We start from the raw sequence: 21,398 nt of genomic DNA on the forward strand, positions 1-21,398 counted from the left end.
CGACACGATCCACAGACGCATCTATCCTGCCGAGGCGTTCGGCCTGCGCCACAAGAAAGGAGGACATTTTCTTATGTACCTCCGGAAAGAGAGTATATTTATTATAAGATCAATTCGAGAGGATAAATAATTTCTCTTAAAAATTAATTAATTTAAACAGAAAATCAAACATATGAGATTTTCATCCTTTAATATTTTTATCTAATAATTTATAATATATATATATATATATCAAATAATATTAATTAAACAAAGAATACAATTTACACAAGTAATTCAATTAAAAAAAGAATACAATTTACACAAGTAATTCATGCTTTGAGTCCTAAACTAAATGGACTTTAGCATTAATAGTAGCTACGCATGGACTCTCGTCACCTCGTGCGTACGTAGCCCCCACAATTAGCAACAATTATTACTTTAATTACCTATGGGGTAATTTTTTTCTCACAAGATTAGACAAGAGACTTACCTCGTCTTGCTCCAATTTAATCCACTAGTAGACCCTTTCCTCGATTATCCAACTTTGTCTGGCTCGAATCTAGCCAAAATAATTCGATACGATCATTAAAATTTATAGGAATCAATTCTTTAAGAAAATACTATATTTTCAATAAAAATCCCGAAATTAATTAAAAATTCGTCTGTGGGGCCCACATCTCGGAAGGCAAAAGTTATGAAATCCGACAATCCATTTAATTACGAGTCCAACCATACCCGTTTCACTCAAATCCGACTCCGAATCGATACCGAAACTTCAAAAATTTTGTTTCTATGAGATTTCAAAAATTTCCCAAATTTCAATCTCAATACACTAATTAAATGGTGAAAACAATGATATATTTGTGTATATAGACCAAATCCGAGTTAGAATCACTTATCCCAATGTCTTTCCTTGAAAATCTATCCAAAATCGCCTCTGCTCAAGCTCCAATTTGTTAAAAATGGCGAATGCCCTATTTTATAAATCTGCCCAGGCAGCCTTCGAAACTGGGCCTCGATTGTGACTTCGATCATGGCCCTCGAGCCTAGGCCTCGATCGTGGCTTCGATCATAGGCTCGAGCCTGGACCTTGGTCATGGCCTCGATCATGGCATCGAGCATGTGCCTTCGATTGTGACCCTCGATCTTGGGTCTCGATCCTGGCCCTCGAGCCTTGCCTTCGATCATGGCCCTCGAGCAGGACCTTCGATCGTGGCTTCGATATTGAGCCTCGTCCCTGGCTTCGACTCAGGTCGTCGACCCTGGGCTCGATATCTGGGCTCGATTTTGGGCTCGATCACAGCCCAGAATATCCAGCAGAAGAAAAAATTACAGCAGCTTTTTAAGTTTAATTTTTTATCTGTTAACCATCCGAAACTCACCCGAGGCTCTCTGGACCTCAACCAAATATACCAACAAGTCCTAAAACATCATACAAACTTATTTAAAATCTCAAATCACATAAAACGAAGCTAAAATCACGAATCATACTCCAATTCAAGCTTAATGAAACTTATAATTTTCAACTTCTACATTCGATGTCGAAACCTACCAAATCAAGTCCGATTGACCTCAAATTTTGCACACAAGTCATAAATGAAATAACGGAGCTATGAAAATTTTCAAAACTGGATTCCAACTGCGGTATCAAAAAGTCAACTCCCCGGTCAAACTTCCAAACTTAAATTCCTATTTTAGCCATTTCAAGCCTAATTTAACTACGGACTTCCAAAAAATATTCCGAACACGCTCCTATATCCAAAATCACCATACAGAGCTATTTGAATCATCAAAATTCTATTACGGGGTCATTTTCTCAAAATGTTGATCGAAGTCAAACTTAGCCTTTTAAAGTCATCTTAAGGAACCAAGTGTTCCGATTTCAACCCAAACACTTCCAAATTCCGAACCAACAATCTCTGAAACTAATAAATCATAAAAAGCACATACTGGGAGTTTTATTTTATGGAACGGGGTTCTAAAAGTCAAAATGACCTGTTGGGTCATTACATTCTCCACCTCTTAAACAAACGTTCGTCTTCGAACGAGTTTAGAATTATACCTAAAGTGCTGAATAAGCGTGGATATCTGCTCTGCATATTTTCCTCGGCCTCCCAAGTCGCTTCCTCAACTGGTTGGCCCCTCCACTGGACTTTTACTGCAGAAATATTCTTGGACCTCAACCGGCGAACCTATTTATTAACAATGGCAACTGGCTCCTCGTCATAACCCAAGCTATTATCTAGTTGAACTGTGCTAAAGTCTAACACATGTGATAGGTCGGCATGATACTTCCGTAGCATAGATACATGGAAAACCGGATGAACTCCTGATAGACTGGATGGCAATGCAAGCTCATAAGCAACCTCCCCAACTCGTCTCAACACCTCAAATGGGCCTATAAACCTTGGGCTCAACTTGCCCTTCTTCCCGAATCTCATGATTCCCTTCATCGGTGAAACCTTCAAGAGAACTTTTTCACCCATCATAAATGATAAATCACGTGCTTTCTGATCTGCGTAACTCTTCTGTCTGGATTGTGTTGTACGAAGTCGCTCCTAAATCAACTTTACCTTTTTCAAGGCATCTTTCACCAAATTAGTACCATATAATTTTGCCTCACCGGGCTCAAACCATCCAACGAGCGAACGGCATCGCCGACCATATAAAGCCTCAAATGGAGCCATCTTGATGCTGGATTGGTAACTGTTATTATAAGCAAACTCGGCAAAAGGCAAAAAACAATCCCACTGACCTCCAAAGTCAATCACACATGCCCTGAGCATATCCTCCAAAATCTGAATTGTCCGCTCTGACTGCCCGTCGGTCTGCGGATGAAAAGTTATGCTGAGCTCTACTCGGGTCCCCAACTCACTCTGTACTGCTCTCCAGAAATGTGAAGTAAATTGAGGGCCTCTATCTGATATGATAGAAATTGGCACACCGTGCAACCGAACTATCTCCTGAATATATATCTGGGCCAACCTCTCTAAAGTATACGTAGTCACAACCGGAATGAAGTGTGTCGACTTGGTCAACCTGTCGACGATGACCCAAACTGCATCAAACTTCCGCAAGGTCCGCGGCAACCCAACTACAAAGTCCATAGTGATGCGTTCCCATTTCCACTATGGTATAATCATCTGCTGAAGTAGGCCACCTGGCCTCTGGTGCTCATATTTAACTTGCTGGCAATTTAGACACCTAGCTACATACTCAACTATGTCCTTTTTCATTCGTCGCCACCAAAAATGCTGCCTCAGGTCACGATATATCTTCGTAGCACCTGGATGAATAGAATACCGAGAACTGTGTGCTTCCTCTAGGATCTTTTTCCTTAGTCCATCCACATTAGGAACACATAGATAATCCTGGAGTCGCAGAACACCATCCGCTCTAATAGTAACTTCCTTGGCACCACCCCGTAGTACCGTTTCTCGAAGAACCATTAAGTGTGGATCATCATACTGGCAACCCTTGATCTGCTCAAATAGTAAAGACTGAGCTACAACACATGCAAGAACTCGGATGGTCTCTGAAATGTCCAATCTCACAAGTCGGTTAGCCAAGGATTGAATATCCAAAGCTAATGGCCTCTCCTCTGTTGTAATGAAAGCCAAACTATCCATACTCTCCGCCTTTCTACTCAAGGCGTCTGCAACCACATTTGCTTTACCCAGATGATATAGGATAGTAATATCATAATCTTTCAGTAATTCCAGCCATCTGCGCTGCCTCAAATTTAGGTCCCTCTGCTTGAACAAATGCTACAAACTGCGATGATCAGTGTAAACTTCACAAGACACCCCATAAAGGTAATGCCTCCAAATCTTAAGAGTATGAACAATCGCAGCTAATTCCAAATCATGTATCGGATAATTCTTCTCGTGGGGCTTCAGCTGACGTGAAGCATATGCAACAACTCGCCCTTCCTGCATCAATACACAACCCAAGCCAACGCATGAAACGTCGTAATACACTGTATACATTCCCAAACTGGAAGGCAACACTAACACTGGTGCTGTAGTCGATGCTCTCTTGAGCTTCTGTAAGCTCACTTCACAATCGTTGGACCATCGGAACGGAGCACCCTTCTGGGTTAATTTGGTCAAAGGTGCTGCAATAGATGAAAAACCTTCCACGAACCGACGATAATAACCTGCTAAACCTAGAAAACTCCTGATCTCAGTCGTCGAAGTGGGACGATGCCAATTCTGAACCGCCTCAATCTTTTTGGGATCAACCTTAATACCATCACCCGATACAATATGCCCCAAAAATGCTATAGACTCTAGCCAAAACTCACATTTAGAGAACTTAGCATATAGCTTTTGTTCCCGTAATGTCTGAAGCACTACTCTCATATGCTGCTCATGCTCCTCCTTACTGCATGAGTAGATCAAAATGTCATCAATAAATACAATGACAAACGAATCAATATATGGCCTAAATACCCTATTCATCAGATCCATAAATGCTGCCGGGGCATTAGTTATATCGAAGGACATTACCAGAAACTCATAACGACCATATCTAGTCCGAAAAGAAGTCTTTGGAACATCCGAATCCCGAATCTTCAACTGATGGTACCCCGACCTCAAGTCAATCTTAGAGAACACACTAGCACCCTGCAACTGGTCAAATAGATCATCCATACGCGGTAACACGTACTTGTTCTTAATAGTTACTTTGTTCAGTTGACGATAATCAATACACATCTGTATTGTTCCATCCTTCTTCTTCACAAATAATACTGGTGCACCCCAAGGCGATACACTCGGTCTGACGCACCCTTTGGCTAGTAACTCATCAAGTTGTTCTTTCAATTCTTTCAATTCTTTCGGAGCCATGCGATACGGTGGGATAGATATAGGCTGGGTATCTGGAGCTAAGTCAATACAGAAATCAATATCACGATCAGGTGGAATACCTGGAAGATCTGAAGGAAATACATCGGAGAACTCCCGAACTACAGGCACTGAATCAATAGCCGGAGTCTCTGTAGTAGTATCCCGAACATAAGCTAGATAAGACAAACAACCCTTCTCAACTATGTGTTGAGCTTTTATAAAAGAAATAACTCGATTAAATGAACTAACAGGCGAACCCTTCCACTCCAGCCTAGGCAATGTTGGAATAGCCAAGGTAACAGTCTTGACATGACAATCTAGAATAGCATGATATGGAGATAACCAGTCCATGCCCAGAATAATTTCAAAATCAGTCATCTCAAGAAATGGGAGATCTGCTCTAGTTTCATAACCACAAAATGTAATAATACAGGACCGGTAGATCCGGTTCACAAAAACAGAATCGCCCACAAGAGTGGACACATAAACATGAGTACTCAAGGACTCACGAGAAACACCTAGGAAATGAGCAAATAGAGATGACACATATGAATACGTAGATCCTGGATCAAATAATACTGAGGCGTCTTTGCCGCAAATAGAAATAATACATGTAATCACGGCATCTGAGGCCTCTGCATCTGGTCTGGCCGGAAAAGCATAGAACCGAGCTAGAGTGCCTACTGGCTGGCCTCCGCCTGGCTGACCTCCACCTCTAGGACGGCCCCTACCAACCTGTCATCCACCTCTTGGTGGTCGGACTATTGGTGGAGCAACTGGTGCGGTAATCATAGGCTGCTGACCATGCTGCACTGGTCTACCCCGCAGTCTAGGGTAGAATCTCCGTATGTGACTGGGATCCCAGCACTCGTAACAACTTTTCGATGCGATAAGTTACTGACTAGAAGTCTGGCCCTGGTGACCTGAATACCCACTAGAAGAACCTTGAATAGCTGGTGGGTGATAAGAACTCTCTGGTATAACACTGAGATAGGGTTTCATTGGAGCACCTCAAAGAGGTGGTGGTGCTGAATATGCGGGCCTGCTGGACTGCCCTCTCACGAACTAACCTCTCCCTCCAGACGGAGCACCTCTGAACTCTCCAAAATACCTAAACCGCTTATCTCTCATAACCTGCTCTCGGCTCCGCTGACGTACACCCTCAATCCTGCGGGCTATCTCCACGACTAGCTAATAAGAAGTACCCATCTCAACCTCTCGAGCCATAGTGGCATGAATGCCAGTATGTAACCCCGCAACAAACCTCTGCACTCTCTCCGCCTCAGTAGGGAGTAGCATAAGTTCATGGAAAGATAACTCAAAGAACCTCTCCTTATAATCGGTCACTGATATCTGACTCTACTGGAGCTGCTCAAACTGAAACCGCAACTCTTCCCTCTGAGAGGGTGGAATATACTTGTTCAGGAAAATACGGGTGAACCTGTCCCAAGTCATGGGAGGAGAGTCTGCTGGTCTGCCAAGAACATAAGACTGCCACCATCTATGGGCTCTGCCCTCTAGCTAAAAAGTAGCAAAGTCTACCCTATGAGACTCCAATATCCTCATGTTGTACAGTCTATCCTTGCACCGACCAATGAAATCCTGGGGATCCTCATGTCGCTCACCCCCAAAGACAGGAGAATGTAGCCTAGTCCATCTGTTCAATAGTTTCTGCAGATCAGCAGCTGCAGCTGGACTGGGCTCAGGTGTAGCTGCTGCCACTGGCTGGGCTCCACCCACGGGTAGTGCACCCTGGGTCTGATATACAGCAGCTGCCTATCCATGAGCCTGTGCGGTAGGGGTCTGTGCTCCCCCGCCCACCTGAGATGTGGCTGGGTCTGCCGGAAATAAACCGGCCCGAGTCATATTGTCCATGAACCGCAGTATATGACTCATGACATCCTGAAATCCCGGTGCAGATGTGAAATCCACAGGAGCTGGCTTTGCCACAGGCACCTCACCCTGTTCCTCAATAATGGGATTCTCTGCTAGACCCACTGGTGGCATAACTGGAACAGTCCTGGGACGTCCTCGCCCTCTACCACGGGCTGGAGCCCTCCCTCGGCCTCTGCCTCGGCCTCTAGCAACTGGGGGAGTAGCTCTTCCTTGGTCCGGAACCTCATTAGAGCGCGTTCTCACCATCTGTGAGAGAATAAGAGAAGAATATTTAGTACTATATTAATTACACGATGGAATATGAAGAAAGGTAGTTTCCGAACACCCCATAGCTTCTCGAAGATAAGTACAGACGTCTCTGTACCGATCCGCAAGACTCTATTAGGTCTGCTCATAACTTGTGAGACCTACGTGAACCTAGTGCTCTGATACCATGTTGTCACGACCCAATTTCACCTAAAGGTCGTGATGGCGCCCAACACTACAGCTAGGCAAGCCAACTAATAAATTAAACATATATCGATTATTTTCGGAATAATATTCCAAGTAATTTTATTATTTTATTAGCAATATTAAAGAAAATAAAAAGATACCGATAAATTTAAATCAAAGAAAATTATAGGATCCCAAATTCTACCAGTGTGTGTGCCAAGACCTGGTGTCACAAGTGTATGAGCATCTAGTAGATTATACAAAATTCCAAATACTGTCTGAAATAAAAATAGACAGAATTAAAAATACAAGAAGAGGCACCGGTAGCTGCAGGACAGCTCAGAAAGGCAGCTCACCACTACGCCCCTGGATAACGAGGATGTGCGATGATAGGTCTTCCACTAGTATCTGTCTCAGATCCTGCATAAAAAGTGCAGCAAGTGTAGCATGAGTACGTAAACAACATGTACCCAGTAAGTATCAAGCCTAATCTCGAAGTGGTAGAAACGAGATGACCGACTTTGACACTCACTAAGGGTCAACAATAATAAATAAAATAAATTATAATTATTCAAATCAGCATGATTCACAGAGTTAACAATAATTTTATTCAATTAGCAAAAATAATAAAAATCCTTCAAACGCAACAATTTCCAATCTATTAATTAAATCCTTCAATTTCAATAATTTTTTCAATTTATCAAATAACTTTACAAGCTGCAATTCAATTTCACCAAATTTTTAATTTATCAAATAACTTTACAAGCTGCAATAAACTGTCCAAGTATCGTGTAATTATTATTATTATTAAGCACGATTTCTGCCGAGGTCGCACAGCCCGATCCAGAGTGTCGTGTACACTGTCGAGGGACGTGCGACACGATCCATAAATACATCTATCCTGCCGAAGCGTTCGGCCCGCTCCACAAGAAAGGAGGACATTTTCTTATGTACCTCTGGAAAGAGAGTATATTTATTATAAGATCAATTCGAGAGGATGAACAATTTCTTTTAAAAATTAATTAATTTAAACAGAAAATCAAACATATGAGATTTTCATCCTTTAATATTTTTATCTAATAATTTATAATATATATATATATATATCAAATAATATTAATTAAACAAAGAATACAATTTACACAAGTAATTCATGCTTTGAGTCCTAAACTAAACGGACTTTAGCATTAATAGTAGCTACGCACGAACTCTCGTCACCTCATGCGTACGTAGCCCCCACAATTAGCAACAATTATTACTTTAATTACCTATGGGGTAATTTCTCCCTCACAAGATTAGACAAGAGACTTACCTCGTCTTGCTCTAATTTAATCTACTAGTAGACCCTTTCCTCGATTATCCAACTTTGTCTTGCTCGAATCTAACCAAAATAATTCGATACAATCATTAAAATTTATAGGAATCAATTCTATAAGAAAATACTACATTTTCAATAAAAATTCCGAAATTAATTAAAAATTCGTCGGTGGAGCCCACGTCTCGGAATCCGGCAAAAGTTATGAAATCCGACAACCCATTCAATTACGAGTCCAACCATACCCGTTTCACTCAAATCCGACTCTGAATCGATACCGAAACTTCAAAAATTTGTTTCTATGAGATTTCAAAAATTTCCCAAATTTCAATCTCAAAACACTAATTAAATGGTGAAAATAATGATATATTTGTGTATGTAAACCAAATCCGAGTTAGAATCACTTATCCCAATGTCTTTCCTTGAAAATCTATCCAAAATCATCTCTGCTCAAGCTCCAATTTGTTGAAAATAGCGAATGCCCTCTTTTATAAATCTGCCCACGCAGCCTTCGGAACTGGGCCTCGATCGTGGCTTCGATCATGGCCCTCGAGCCTAGGCCTCGATCGTGGCTTCGATCACAGGCTCGAGCCTGGACCTTGGTCATGGCATCGAGCATGTGCCTTCGATTGTGACCCTCGATCTTGGGTCTCGATCCTGGCCTTCGAGCCTTGCCATCGATCATGGCCCTCGAGCTGGACCTTCGATCGTGGCTTCGATACTGAGCCTCATCCCTGGCTTCGACTCAGGCCGTCGACCCTGGGCTCGATATCTGGGCTCGACATCTAGGCTCGATTTTGGGCTCGATCACAGCCCAGAATATCCAGTAGAAGAAACAATTACAGCAGCTTTTTAAGTCCAATTTTTGATCCGTTAACCATCCGAAACTCACCCGAGGCCCTCGGGACCTCAACCAAATATACCAACAAGTCCTAAAACATCATACGAACTTATTTGAAATCTCAAATCACATAAAACGACGCTAAAATCACGAATCATGCTCCAATTCAAGTTTAATGAAACTTAGAATTTCCAACTTCTACATTCGATGTCGAAACCTACCAAATCAAGTCCGATTGACCTCAAATTTTGCACACAAGTCATAAATGACATAATGGAGCTATGAAAATTTTTAGAACTGGATTCCGACTGCGGTATCAAAAAGTCAACTCTGCGGTCAAACTTCCAAACTTAAATTCCTATTTTAGCAATTTAACTACGGACTTCCAAAAAATATTCCGAACACGCGTTTAAGTCCAAAATTACCATACGGAGCTATTGGAATAGTCAAAATTCTATTCCGGGGTCATTTTCTCAAAATGTTGACCGAAGTCAAACTTGGCCTTTTAAAGCCATCTTAAGGAACCAAGTATTCCGATTTCAACCCAAACACTTTCAAATCCCGAACCAACCATCCCCACAAGTTATAAATCATTAAAAGCACATATGAAAAGTTTTATTTTAGGGAACGGGGTTCTAAAAGTCAAAATAACCTGTTGGGTCATTACATTCTCCACCTCTTAAACAAACGTTCGTCCTCGAACGAGTTTAGAATTATACTTGAAGTGCTGAATAAGTGTGGATATCTGCTCCGCATATTTTTCTCGGCCTCCCAAGTCGCTTCCTCGACTGGTTGGCCCCTCCACTGGACTTTTACTGTAGAAATATTCTTGGACCTCAACTGGCGAACCTATTTATTAACAATGGCAACTGGCTCTTCGTCATAACCCAAGCTATTATCTAGTTGAACTGTGCTAAAGTCTAACACATGTGATAGGTCGGCATGATACTTCCGTAGCATAGATACATGAAAAACCGGATGAACTCCTGATAGACTGGGTGGCAATGCAAGCTCATAAACAACCTCCCCAACTTGTCTCAACACCTCAAATGAGCCTATAAACCTTGGGCTCAACTTGCCCTTCTTCCCGAATCTCATGATTCCCTTCATCGGTGAAACCTTCAAGAGAACTTTTTCACCCATCATAAATGATAAATCACGCGCTTTCTGATCTGCGTAACTCTTCTGTCTGGATTGTGTTGTACGAAGTCTCTCCTGAATCAACTTTACCTTTTCTAAGGCATCTTTCACCAAATCAGTACCATATAATTTAGCCTCACCGGGCTCAAACCATCCAATGGGCGAACGACATCGCCGACCATATAAAGCCTCAAATGGAGCCATCTCGATACTGGATTGGTAACTGTTATTATAAGCAAACTCGGCCAAAGGCAAGAAACGATCCCACTGGCCTCCAAAGTCAATCACACATGCCCTGAGCATATCCTCCAAAATCTGAATTGTCCGCTCTGACTGCCCGTCGGTCTGCGGATAAAAATCTGTGCTAAGCTCTACCCGGGTCCCCAACTCACTCTTTACTGCTCTCCAGAAATGTGAAGTAAATTGAGGGCCTCTATCTGATATGATAAAAATTGGCACACCGTATAACCAAACTATCTCCTGAATATATATAGATCTGAAGGATCCTGAATGAATTTTACCAAGTTCTGAAACTCCTTAAATAAGAAAAAAAGCAGTCCGGGGGTACAATTATTTCATGTATAGCGCATGCATAATAGGCGCTATATATGTTGCAAGTATACTGCATGTGCTATACCCATATGAATTATTGGTGGGTCAGTAAAGTGCAGCTGAATTATTGGTAGAGCAAAAAAGTTTAAATATAGCGTGGTGTATAATCGTACTATATATAAATTAATAGTCAATTTTTTTTCAACCATTTTTATCGTTTGAGTTTAGAAGAACACACTTTTGGTTCCGGGTTTTTCGTTGCTGCCAACTGATCAAATGGGAAAAAGGTAAGAAAGAAAGAGGAAATGCAAGCAAAGTATCAAAAGTACATGCCGGCGTGTGGACGTGAATAGGGAAAAGGGAACAATCATTAAATAGCGGCCAAGTTGATTATATCGTAAACCATTCTCGACGATAATATCAATTTCCAGACAGAACATGCTTCCCCTCGTCAACGCACGTCTCTTCTTTCATCATCATCACCCTCACTCTTACTCTCACCTTCATCTTCTCTGAGGATGGCAAACGATACGGTGCAATGAGATTATGGGGCAAACACGCTTAAACTCGCGAAGGCTTCAATCCGTTCCGTCTTGTCTTGTTCCGCATAACATAATTTACTGTTTTTAACTTGCACTGCCTTGCACCGCATAAACCACGCACCTCCTTACACCGCTTAACTATTGTTTTATTATTTTCTTTCAAATATATGATATTAAATTGTAAAAATTTATAAAATTATTTGTTTGAAGTTCAATTCATTTGTTTTCTATGTACAAAGTTTCTAATGCAATAATAAATATTTATTTGATTTTATTTCTATTTTTATTGACTGGCCGTTTCATTTGTTGTGTGGGTTGTTCTTTGATAAATTCATTTCTTCTGTTTGGATTAGCTTATATTTTTTCTTTATGATATTCAAGATAGTTACTAAAAAGGTGAAATTTGCAAGGAAAAAGTCGACAGCCATAACTAGGTACAGAAAATTTCTAAGAAAAGAAGAAAATCAAACTTGTATTTCCTATTAATTTGTCTACTAAATATGGTGCAAAAATAAATATATTGATGTATATATGTGGTATATCTGCTAAATGCTTCAAATAAATTGAATTGAGAACTGATCTTTAATTTTATTGAAGAACTTTTTCAATGTTTTCGTCAACTAGTTCTCCAATTGGTGTTAATCTATTTTACAGTAAATATGAAGAAGGTTAAAATGGCATAATAAGAATTTCCCTGCATAAACCAAAGATACAAAATATAGTTAAACGGTTGATATGACTTAAAAGAAAGTATGATAAAAAAAATGATAATAATAAAAAAAACCTGTCTAAACCCGCACCCCGTCCCGCGTCAGTTTTTAATAGAATGGCTTAAACCCGCCCCGCCCTGCCCCCACCGCATATTCTTAAACTCGCACCGTCTCGCATTGCCTTTAACCCGCACTGCCGCGTATACCATCCCTAATCTTCTCTCATCCTTATTTATTGCCTTCTCTTCTTAATTTACAGTTTACGTTGTATATATATATATATTGTCTGCATAAAGTATTTTTACACTATCAAATCATCTAAAGAATATTTATATGCATGTAAGTTTCCTTAAATATTAAAAATAAGAGATTTATATAACGTGATGTGTAAAAAATATTTAATCTGATAATACATATAAGGCAAAATACATAAGTTATCCCTTAAACTATGGACCAAATCCCTATTATATACTTTTTACGGACGAAAATCATCTTACACACTCAACATTTTCAAAGTGTGCCTAAGACACACCACTTTTATGTTTGACCACTTTTTCTCTCAGATTGCATCACACGCCCTAATTAAATCGTGACACGTGTCATAACTCAAGGGGAAAAAAAGAAAATACATAATTTGCATCCCAATCGAAAAGAAATCAGAAAATAAATCCTCCCCCTCCCCACCCATCTCTTATCTTTCCCACGCCCCACTGTCCCCTCCCATGTCTACCACTTTCCTCTCCGATTAACCGAAAAATTCCATCATAAAACACCTTATTTCTCCCATTCTTTAAGAAAAAACCAAGAATTTCTTTCATTTTATTTTGATTGATATCTGAAATGGATTATTGATTTTGTACCAATTAAGTTATAGTAGAAATGTGCAATGATCATTCCTCTAAAATCTAGCAGCCATGGAAGATAGAATCCACAAAAAAAAATTCATCAACTCTCTTCTTGTGTCACTGCCATATTCATATAAATGAAGCACCCAACCGTATTAATTTCTTTCTTTTTCAACTTGAAGTAGAATTTAAACTATTTCACCGGCCGGAGTTTCAAGCAAAACTCCATCTCCGACTGACAAAAGACGAAAAAAATGAGGGTTTCACTGATAGGTCCATGGCTTTGGAGAAAAATACAGGTGGAGATATTAAATCTAAAGATTATTTTTTTTTTATTCCTACTTGGATCTACTGGAGTGCTTGGATGAGGTTTATCGTGGGAACAAGACCAATGAGAAGGGAGGCTGGGGACAAAGGTTTTAGCATCCTGCATTAACGATTTTTTCTTTTCTTTTTGCATTCTGTGTGTAATGGTAAAAGAAAAAAGGATAAAAAGAAAAAAATTATTTAGACCTTTGGATCAATTTTCTCAAATCTACATGTTCATATAAAATTTCAGATGCTCATTTTTTACCTCTTCACGCGCTCCTTTTGCCTGTAATTTACCTGTTCAAAAGTTGTATGTCTTAGGCACACTCTAAAAAGGTTAAGTGTGTAAGATAATTTTCGTCCGCAAAAAGTGTGTAATGGAATTTGATCCAAAGTTTAGGGGGTAACTTATGTATTTTGCCTACATATAACTCAAACTTTTTTATTTGCTGCATATAGCATGCAACATGCCCTTTTACATACAACCAAGGATAAAGCTAGATTACTTGGCCAAAAGTACATATTATTAGGCTCATCGATGTTTTCGATTAAACAGTTTAACGGATAAGATGTCACAATTTAAATTATAGTAATTAGTTTTCAACATTAATTCATAGAGTTTTTCTGTTGCTCTTTGTGACAGTCCTGGAACTTTTTTGGGGGTCAAAGCGACTACTTTTTATTCATTCACAGTCTTTTATTCTAATTTCTTTCCCATGTCTCTCTTGGTACTTAGTGTTTGAACTTCATTATTTTTTTGGGCAAAATACATAGTTTACCCATCCACCTTGCACCTAAATCTCTGTTACACACGGGTTTAATATTACACACCAAATATTTCAAAAGTGTGTCAATGACACACTACTTTTGACCAGCCTAGTTAATACTCAATGTTGTGTATACACGCGCTTATTTAAATTAAAAACAAATGATTCTTTAATTAAAAATGGACAACCCGACCCGGTAGATTAAAAACCACCCCTCGACCAGATTAACAAACATATTTCTATTTTCACCAAAATGTTCTTCAGTCCTAACCTTTGAAGGCGACTCCAACGAGAACACATCTACTTGTTGTTGCTATTATTTACGTCATTTTCAGGTTAATATTCTCATTTTATGTTGTTCAATCATTTTGATTTAGATGTGTGGGTCGAAATAGTTAGGGTTTATTTAGGTATTTCGTCAAGAGTATTTTTAAGGCTTTAAGACATCTTTATGGAGAATCTCTTATCATTGTCTACTGAAACCTGGTGTTTTTGAGCTTGTGTCGTCTTTTTCTTTCTTTATTGCGTTAAATCTTTCTTTATTGTCCGTTTTGATTTCTTTATTCTTTGTTTGCATGTGAAATTGAAACTTGTTGTCTGCTTGTATTAGGGATGATGTCCTTTAAAATTATTACTTTACAGTGGTATCATGGGGGTGAGTTAATTATTAGTCCTTTTAGTAGATATGGGGGGGGGGGGAGGGAGCAGTCAATCCTTGACTTTAGACGTGGATGTAGATAGGATTTTGTTCTTTTGAGCTTATGGATTACACTAAGGAGATGAGACTAACTAACGTGGTTGAGCTGTATATATGCCCGATGGATAGGATTGACAAACTAGTAAATGTATTGACTGATAAGGACATTTTAGATATTTTGCAATCAGTTAGAGGATGGGGATACACTAAAAATATATGTGACTCATGCTGCACCTTTATCAGTACATGACCCTATTGAAAAAGAGGAAGATGTGAGTAGTAGTAAGGCTTCTGAAAAAAGGCCTAAAGAGGTTGAAAAGGTAGATGATGAAGATTCTGATGACATACACTGAACTTCAGACAGTTCTGCAGCTTCTGATGGAAATGCTTCTGATGTTGCTGCTTCTGATGCTGCTGGGAATGAAGGAGAAGTAGACATAGACTGAACTTCTGATAGTTCTGATGAAGTTGACTTGAATATTCCTGATGACAATGACCTCCAATCTGATATCCATGAGGAGTTTGGTGAAAGTAGAGAGTAGGTGAAGAGAAGCAGGAGAAAAAGAAGTGAAATGCCTAAAGGGAGGGGTGATATAAACATAGATAAAGTAGGTGTAGACATTGGGTTTGATGAGATGCGTATAGGTAGTAAGCAAAATAGGTATGAAGGTCTAATTGGGACTGATGAGCCATACTTTGGTTCTTCAGATGTTGAAAGCTTTGCTTCACATATGTAAGGTGAAGATGGTGAAGAACATAATAGGAAAATGGAGGGAAAAAAAGAAAAAGAAGAGATTGATCTTTGATCCTACTGCCAAGAAAATTACTTGGGAGTTATTATTGATATTAGAAAATGTTGATGGGTTTAGGGAAGCAGTTACCAAATACGCAATTCAAAAAAGGGTGCAGATTGAGAAGTACATAAATGAGCTATATAAGGTGAGGGTAAAATGCATGGTACCTAAATGTGGATGGCTTCTAGAGCTAGTAAAGACGACAGATCCAATAATTTTAAGGTGAAAAAATATAATCCAGTGCACAAGTGTTATATAACCAACAAGAACAAATTGTGTAATTCAAGATATCTTGCAAAAAGATACGAGCAGAATTATATAACAACCATATATGAAAGTTTGGGAGTTGAGAAAATTGATAAAGCAAGAACTGGACCTCTATGTAGGGAGATAAACTGCCCATAGGGCTAGAGCTAAGATACTGAAAGAAATCATTGATGATGTGCATCAAGAGTTCAAAAGTCTCTATGACTATAGAGATATGATTTTGCAGACCAATACTGGGAGTACATGTGTGGTGAAAGCAGAAGACCAAGGTGATTGAATGACCAACTTGATATGCTAGACAAGCTTGGGGATGTCATATGTGAGAGCTTACTCCACTACAGAAAAGAAACCTGGTGCAGAGCTTATTTCAATTGTGATAGAAAATGTGATATTATTGACAACAATATGTATGAGACTTTCAATTCCTGGATTCTGGCTGAGAGACACAAGACAATTATCACGATGTTATTGGAAATTAGAATTAAGCTGATGATTAGAATATGTAAGATGAGGGAGTTCTGTGAGACATGGATATGTGATATCTCCTCAATTGCAATGAAGGTTTACCAGAATAATTTAGCAAAGTTTATGAAGTGTACTCCAAGATGGAATGGTGAAACATGCTATGAGATTGAAGATCCTAAGTACAAGTATGTGGTATCCTTAGTGAATATGACATGTAGTTTCAAAGCTTGGCAGTTAAAAGGTATCCCTTGTTGTCATGCAATTGCTAGCATGCATTTCAAGGACATGGAACCTATTTACCACATTGCACATTGGTATCGTAAGTTCACTTACTTGAAGGTTTATTCAACATTTATCCAGCCTGTGCCGTGTAAGATACAACGACCATCTTCAGGACATCCCCTATTGAACCTCCCCTATTAGAAAGATACCTGGCAGACAAAAAAAAGGAAAAAAGAAGAAATTGAACATCCAAAATCTGGGAAGCTTTCAAGGAGAGGTATGGAAATGACTTGTTCCCTCTGTGGTGTGTGTGGTCACAATAAAAAGGGGATGCCCCAGTAAAAAAATTGCTATTGGAAATGCTATACCAACTAGTACACCTTCATCTGCTGTTGGAAGGGGTAGAGGAAGAGGAAGTGGAGGCGGAACTAGTACTACTACAACATCTAGTTCACAATCAGCAAGAGGTAGAGGAGTTTCTGCAAGAGGTAGAGGGGTTGGAAGAGGTAGACGGAGTGGAATTAGGTTGTTTCAAGCAAGCAATGGGTTCACTTATTTTACTATAAGTGAACAAACTAAAGCTATAAGTAATGTATCTTCCTTTTATTGAATGTGTTGTAACTAAATATACTGTACTTTGGCAGAGTGGAGGACAAAATTCAAGGGTCATTAGCACCGGAACTAAGACTAAGAGGTCTACAGCTTCATGGGAGGAATGTGCTTACCAACCAAGAAGTCCCGGCTTGAGGTGGATGGACAAAAAAGCCATAAGCACAAGACAACTTCAAAGAGCTACAACATCACAACATAATCTTAGTCAAGCTAGTTCATCATCTCAACCAACGAAGAAGCAGAAAAAGAAATGAAGACTTTGGTTATAGTTTAAGCTTTATGTTTTGTTAAGTGTTGTTATGGACAACAAAGTATTATATTTTGTAAATTGTTGCTATGGACAACCAAGTGCAATATTTTGTAAAGTGTTGCTATGGACAACCAGGTGCTATATTTTGTAAAGTGGTATGTTCTGTGGAATGAAGTATATTTAGGTTTTCTTTTTATACTGGTATACTTTGGTTATACAAAAACTGCATTACCCATGTTTGGTTACCAAAGCTAAATAGGAACATAACACAAGAGAAGACCAACAACTTCAATGAGCTAAATAGGAACATAACACAAGAGAAGACCAATAACTTCAATGAGCTAAATAAGAACATAACACAAGGCTTGAATAAATCTCTAATAAAATAGGGAATAACCCTCTTAGACAACAACAACTTCAATCAGCCGAATACATGAACATCCAATACCGGGGAATATCATTACACTATATAGCAGTGCTCGGAACTACCAAATACAATGGCCTTAAGGATGATTAATCCTAAAATCAGAAGAAGAAAAAAAAGGTCTCCTCCAATTCCTTTGTTTTCTGGATACCTGCTTCTTCTTCTTAAGCAGACCCAAAATCACTGGCTTCAAGTGTTCATGAGTCGGGCGATCAAACCATGCGAAATACTTACACCCAGTTTTCTTATCTTTCTCCAAATTCAAAAACCAATTAAAATGAAGCTTATAAAATCTTGAAATAACGATTATAACAATCTAAGCTTACGATTATAATAATCTAAGCTTACCTCGTAATTTTTGTAGCCGTAGAATCGACGACCAGGGTTGTCTGTGCTCCATAAAATTACTAGATCAGCTGCATCTCCACATCGACAAAATGGACCCTAATTCTCCATTCAATATGAACCCCAATACGAGAATTGACAGAAGAATAGTTATTTTACCTTATGAATTGCACTTTAATTTAATAAATATAACGAGCTTGAAAATATTAGATGTGGAAGGTGAAGATAGGGATTGGATTTTTCTGAAAATAGTTGCCAAATAGATTTAAATATAAGGAGAAGAAGAAGAAGTGGGCGTTAGGGTTAAGAAAATAGGCCCCATTCCAATAATTAGCCGTTGTAATTTGTCAGGTGAGGCAGAAATTAACTTTTCATGTGCCGCACTCTTCGTGTTTCACGTGTCCGAAAGGCTGGTCAAAAGTAGTGTGTCATTGACACACTTTTGAAAGGTTTGGTGTGTAACGTTAAGCCCATGGTCAACAAGTGTGTAATAGGGATTTGAGTGCAAGGTGGATGGGTAAACTATGTATTTCGCCTTTTTTTTTTGGGGGGGGGGGATACATAACAACCGGAGATGTGACCTAAACTTAGGAAAATGATACATATGTAAACATTTAGAATTGACCTACTTCTGGAAATATTGCACCCCTAGCAGAAAGAACATTTCTAAATTGGGAATTTGGGATTAGTTCTAGAGTAATGGGCTTGCTTATGACTCTGACCTAAGGGTGAAGGATCCCGGCCCAACATCACACAAAAATCCAGATACGTCCAAGGAGCCCAAAACGCAACAATGTGTGAGATTATTGTTCCAAATGAACTAAATTGAAAGGGAGATTTGCACAAATAGGACACTTCTGGTGCTATTATTGAATTTTTGACCCCTATTGATTCATGAGCATAACTTTAATTTTAACTGTCAAAATAGGATACTTTTGACCTTAATGGCGGTTTCGTTGGAAAGAAGTTATCCCAAGATTAATTATCCCGAGATTAGTTAATTCGGATTAGTTATTCCACCTTTCTATGGAGATTAAAAAATACTACAATTCCGGAAGACATAATCCCAAGATTAATTATACTGTAATTTTCTCCCAACCAAACATAGAATAAATTCTTCTTAAATTTAATCCCGAGATTAATTATTCTTTATTACTCGTACCAAACGAGCCCTAAGTATTTACCGGACAAGCAAGAGTCGAAAAAGTCAAGAGCATCCATTTTCAATATCGTTATTTGTAATTTGCTGGAATTGAAAGTAGTTGGTTGTTGAGACCATTTCTAAGTTCCTACTAAGACAAAGTACGAAAATAGAATCCCATGAGAATTCTTAGATTAGTCTGTAACATTTAAAGTCAACAGGTAACTGTCGCTGTCAGGATGAAAAATTAGGAAATCATTGTGGACTTTCCAATGGTTTTCATTGCTATTGGTCTTAGGCAGAAAAAGTCGTTGTTTGTGACTTCCTGTGAAGTAAGTGTAAGATGATTTATCTATCTATAAGTGAAGTATACAATCCTAAAAATACCAAGTGTCAATCAATTTTATTCTTTTGATAATTTCTTATGTTTTTGTTCAGTTCAAACAATTCGACAGATAAATGGGGAAAAAGCAAGTAATGGTGCCGGTTAATGAAGTAGACCTCACCGTAGTGAAATATGTGCCGGAAAAATTTGAAGGTTTGCTTTTCATCTTTTTCTTCATTTTCGTCCCTTAAATAGAGTTTCTTGGTTATGATCAAAGTGTCATTTTGCAGCTCCACATTTGACTGGTTTTTGGTTCAAGTTGTTTGTTAAAGTAATGGAGGCACCCTTAATTACCAGTCACCTGAAGCAGAAGAATGGAATGACTGAGGTTTGTTTGTATGCACACTTGTGATTCTATGTATGAAAGGGAGATTTAGATATTAAAATTGATGTTTTTGATTGTCAGATTCTCAAGAAAACCGTGATCCCGGAGGTGCCCATGTTCATTCCCTAGTTCCCTCTTCAAGGTTCAGTATTAAGCTCTTGCTTATCTCTCAATTAGTTTATTCATATTGTATGTTTTAGTTCTAGGGCACAATGGACTAAAAACATCTATATAGGTAATATCAATTAGTTAGGATTAAGTTTTACTCATGCTAGTACATTTGCTTCGGGTCTTGTTAGAGATTTATATATTGGTAGAAAATGGAGATAACTTCCAGTGCTAGTGCTTTCTAATAATATTAGACTGAGACGGGCTCAAAATGGAGTGACATGGACACGGAAGATTTATATAGCTGATCTCAACTTGCTTGCGATTGACACTTAATTCTTGTTGTATGTTGTATGTTGTATGTTTAATATACATCAATGTTTTCTCTTGGAGTAGGAAGATACCTTTTCCCTTAAATATGTCATTTCATTGAGATGGCACTGCTTAACTATCTTTTTGTGCTGCTTGTTATCTCTCTTCTTTGTTTCTATTAGTTGGTGAATCGTATAAATTTCTTGCCAGCAAAAGTTCATGAGCTAATAGTTATCCTATATATCTGAGGCTAAGCTTTTTACCAGTTAGATTTCACTCCTTGAGCATGACATTATTGCTGATAAACTAATGCTCAGCTGATTTTCTGACATGTAGCTGGAAAGAAGCATAACACTGTGGGCATTCCATGATTTTGTTGAAGTTGGAATTCAGGAATTATTAAGGTGCTTTTCTAATGTTACTGACTTATTTAGTATATATATGAGTTTAGATCCAGAGCCTGGTGTTGTTTGCTTAGAAGAAAAAACGGGTTGAAATGTCTTTCACATTATGATCAATGATGTAGCAGTTGGAATTCTGGTTCAGGAGAATTCGTGACTTTCCATTGATTGTTCCTATTTTGGTCATCTTCAAGAATAATAAAAAGCTCTATTGTGCTAAAGGTTGCAGAGCACTTTATCTCAGCAATAGAGATACTTAATGATAAGCAGCCCTCAGGAGGTGGAGGTGACAAGGCAAGCTGCAGCTTCCACTCAGTTTGTTATTAATTTCTTGATGCGCATAAATTGGCTGTTCTGAGAATCTACGCACATGCCATCAAATAAAATATGAAAATTTATATTAATTTCCTGCAAATAAAGCATATCTTGAATTGCTGTGCCAAGTCTGTAGATCTCATTACTCTCAAGT

The 21,398-nt window shown here is 38.7% G+C and overlaps 1 protein-coding gene across 4 annotated transcripts; it reads left to right on the forward strand.

Moving 5' to 3' along the window:
* The first annotated feature begins 19,592 nt into the window (after positions 1 to 19,592).
* Positions 19,593 to 21,348, forward strand: LOC104104217 (fatty acid amide hydrolase-like). 4 transcript variants are annotated; one of them, XM_070183921.1, is made up of 5 exons: positions 19,593 to 19,730; positions 19,837 to 19,936; positions 20,014 to 20,111; positions 20,190 to 20,250; positions 20,980 to 21,030. In XM_070183921.1, the coding sequence occupies exons 2-4, from the start codon at positions 19,858 to 19,860 to the stop codon at positions 20,235 to 20,237; spliced, it is 225 nt and encodes a 74-aa protein (XP_070040022.1). In that variant the 5' UTR covers positions 19,593 to 19,730; positions 19,837 to 19,857; the 3' UTR covers positions 20,238 to 20,250; positions 20,980 to 21,030. The 4 variants fall into 4 exon arrangements, 3 of the variants coding, with proteins under 3 accessions (XP_070040022.1, XP_033514078.1, XP_070040017.1); XR_004509071.2 differs by lacking the exons at positions 19,593 to 19,730; positions 20,980 to 21,030 and adding exons at positions 20,865 to 20,932; positions 21,152 to 21,348 and having other exon boundaries at positions 19,745 to 19,936; XM_033658187.2 differs by lacking the exon at positions 19,593 to 19,730 and having other exon boundaries at positions 19,746 to 19,936; positions 20,865 to 21,348.
* Positions 21,349 to 21,398: the final 50 nt, after the last annotated feature.

Source organism: Nicotiana tomentosiformis, chromosome 1 (assembly GCF_000390325.3).
Source record: "Nicotiana tomentosiformis chromosome 1, ASM39032v3, whole genome shotgun sequence".
Classification (NCBI taxonomy): Eukaryota; Viridiplantae; Streptophyta; class Magnoliopsida; order Solanales; family Solanaceae; genus Nicotiana; species Nicotiana tomentosiformis.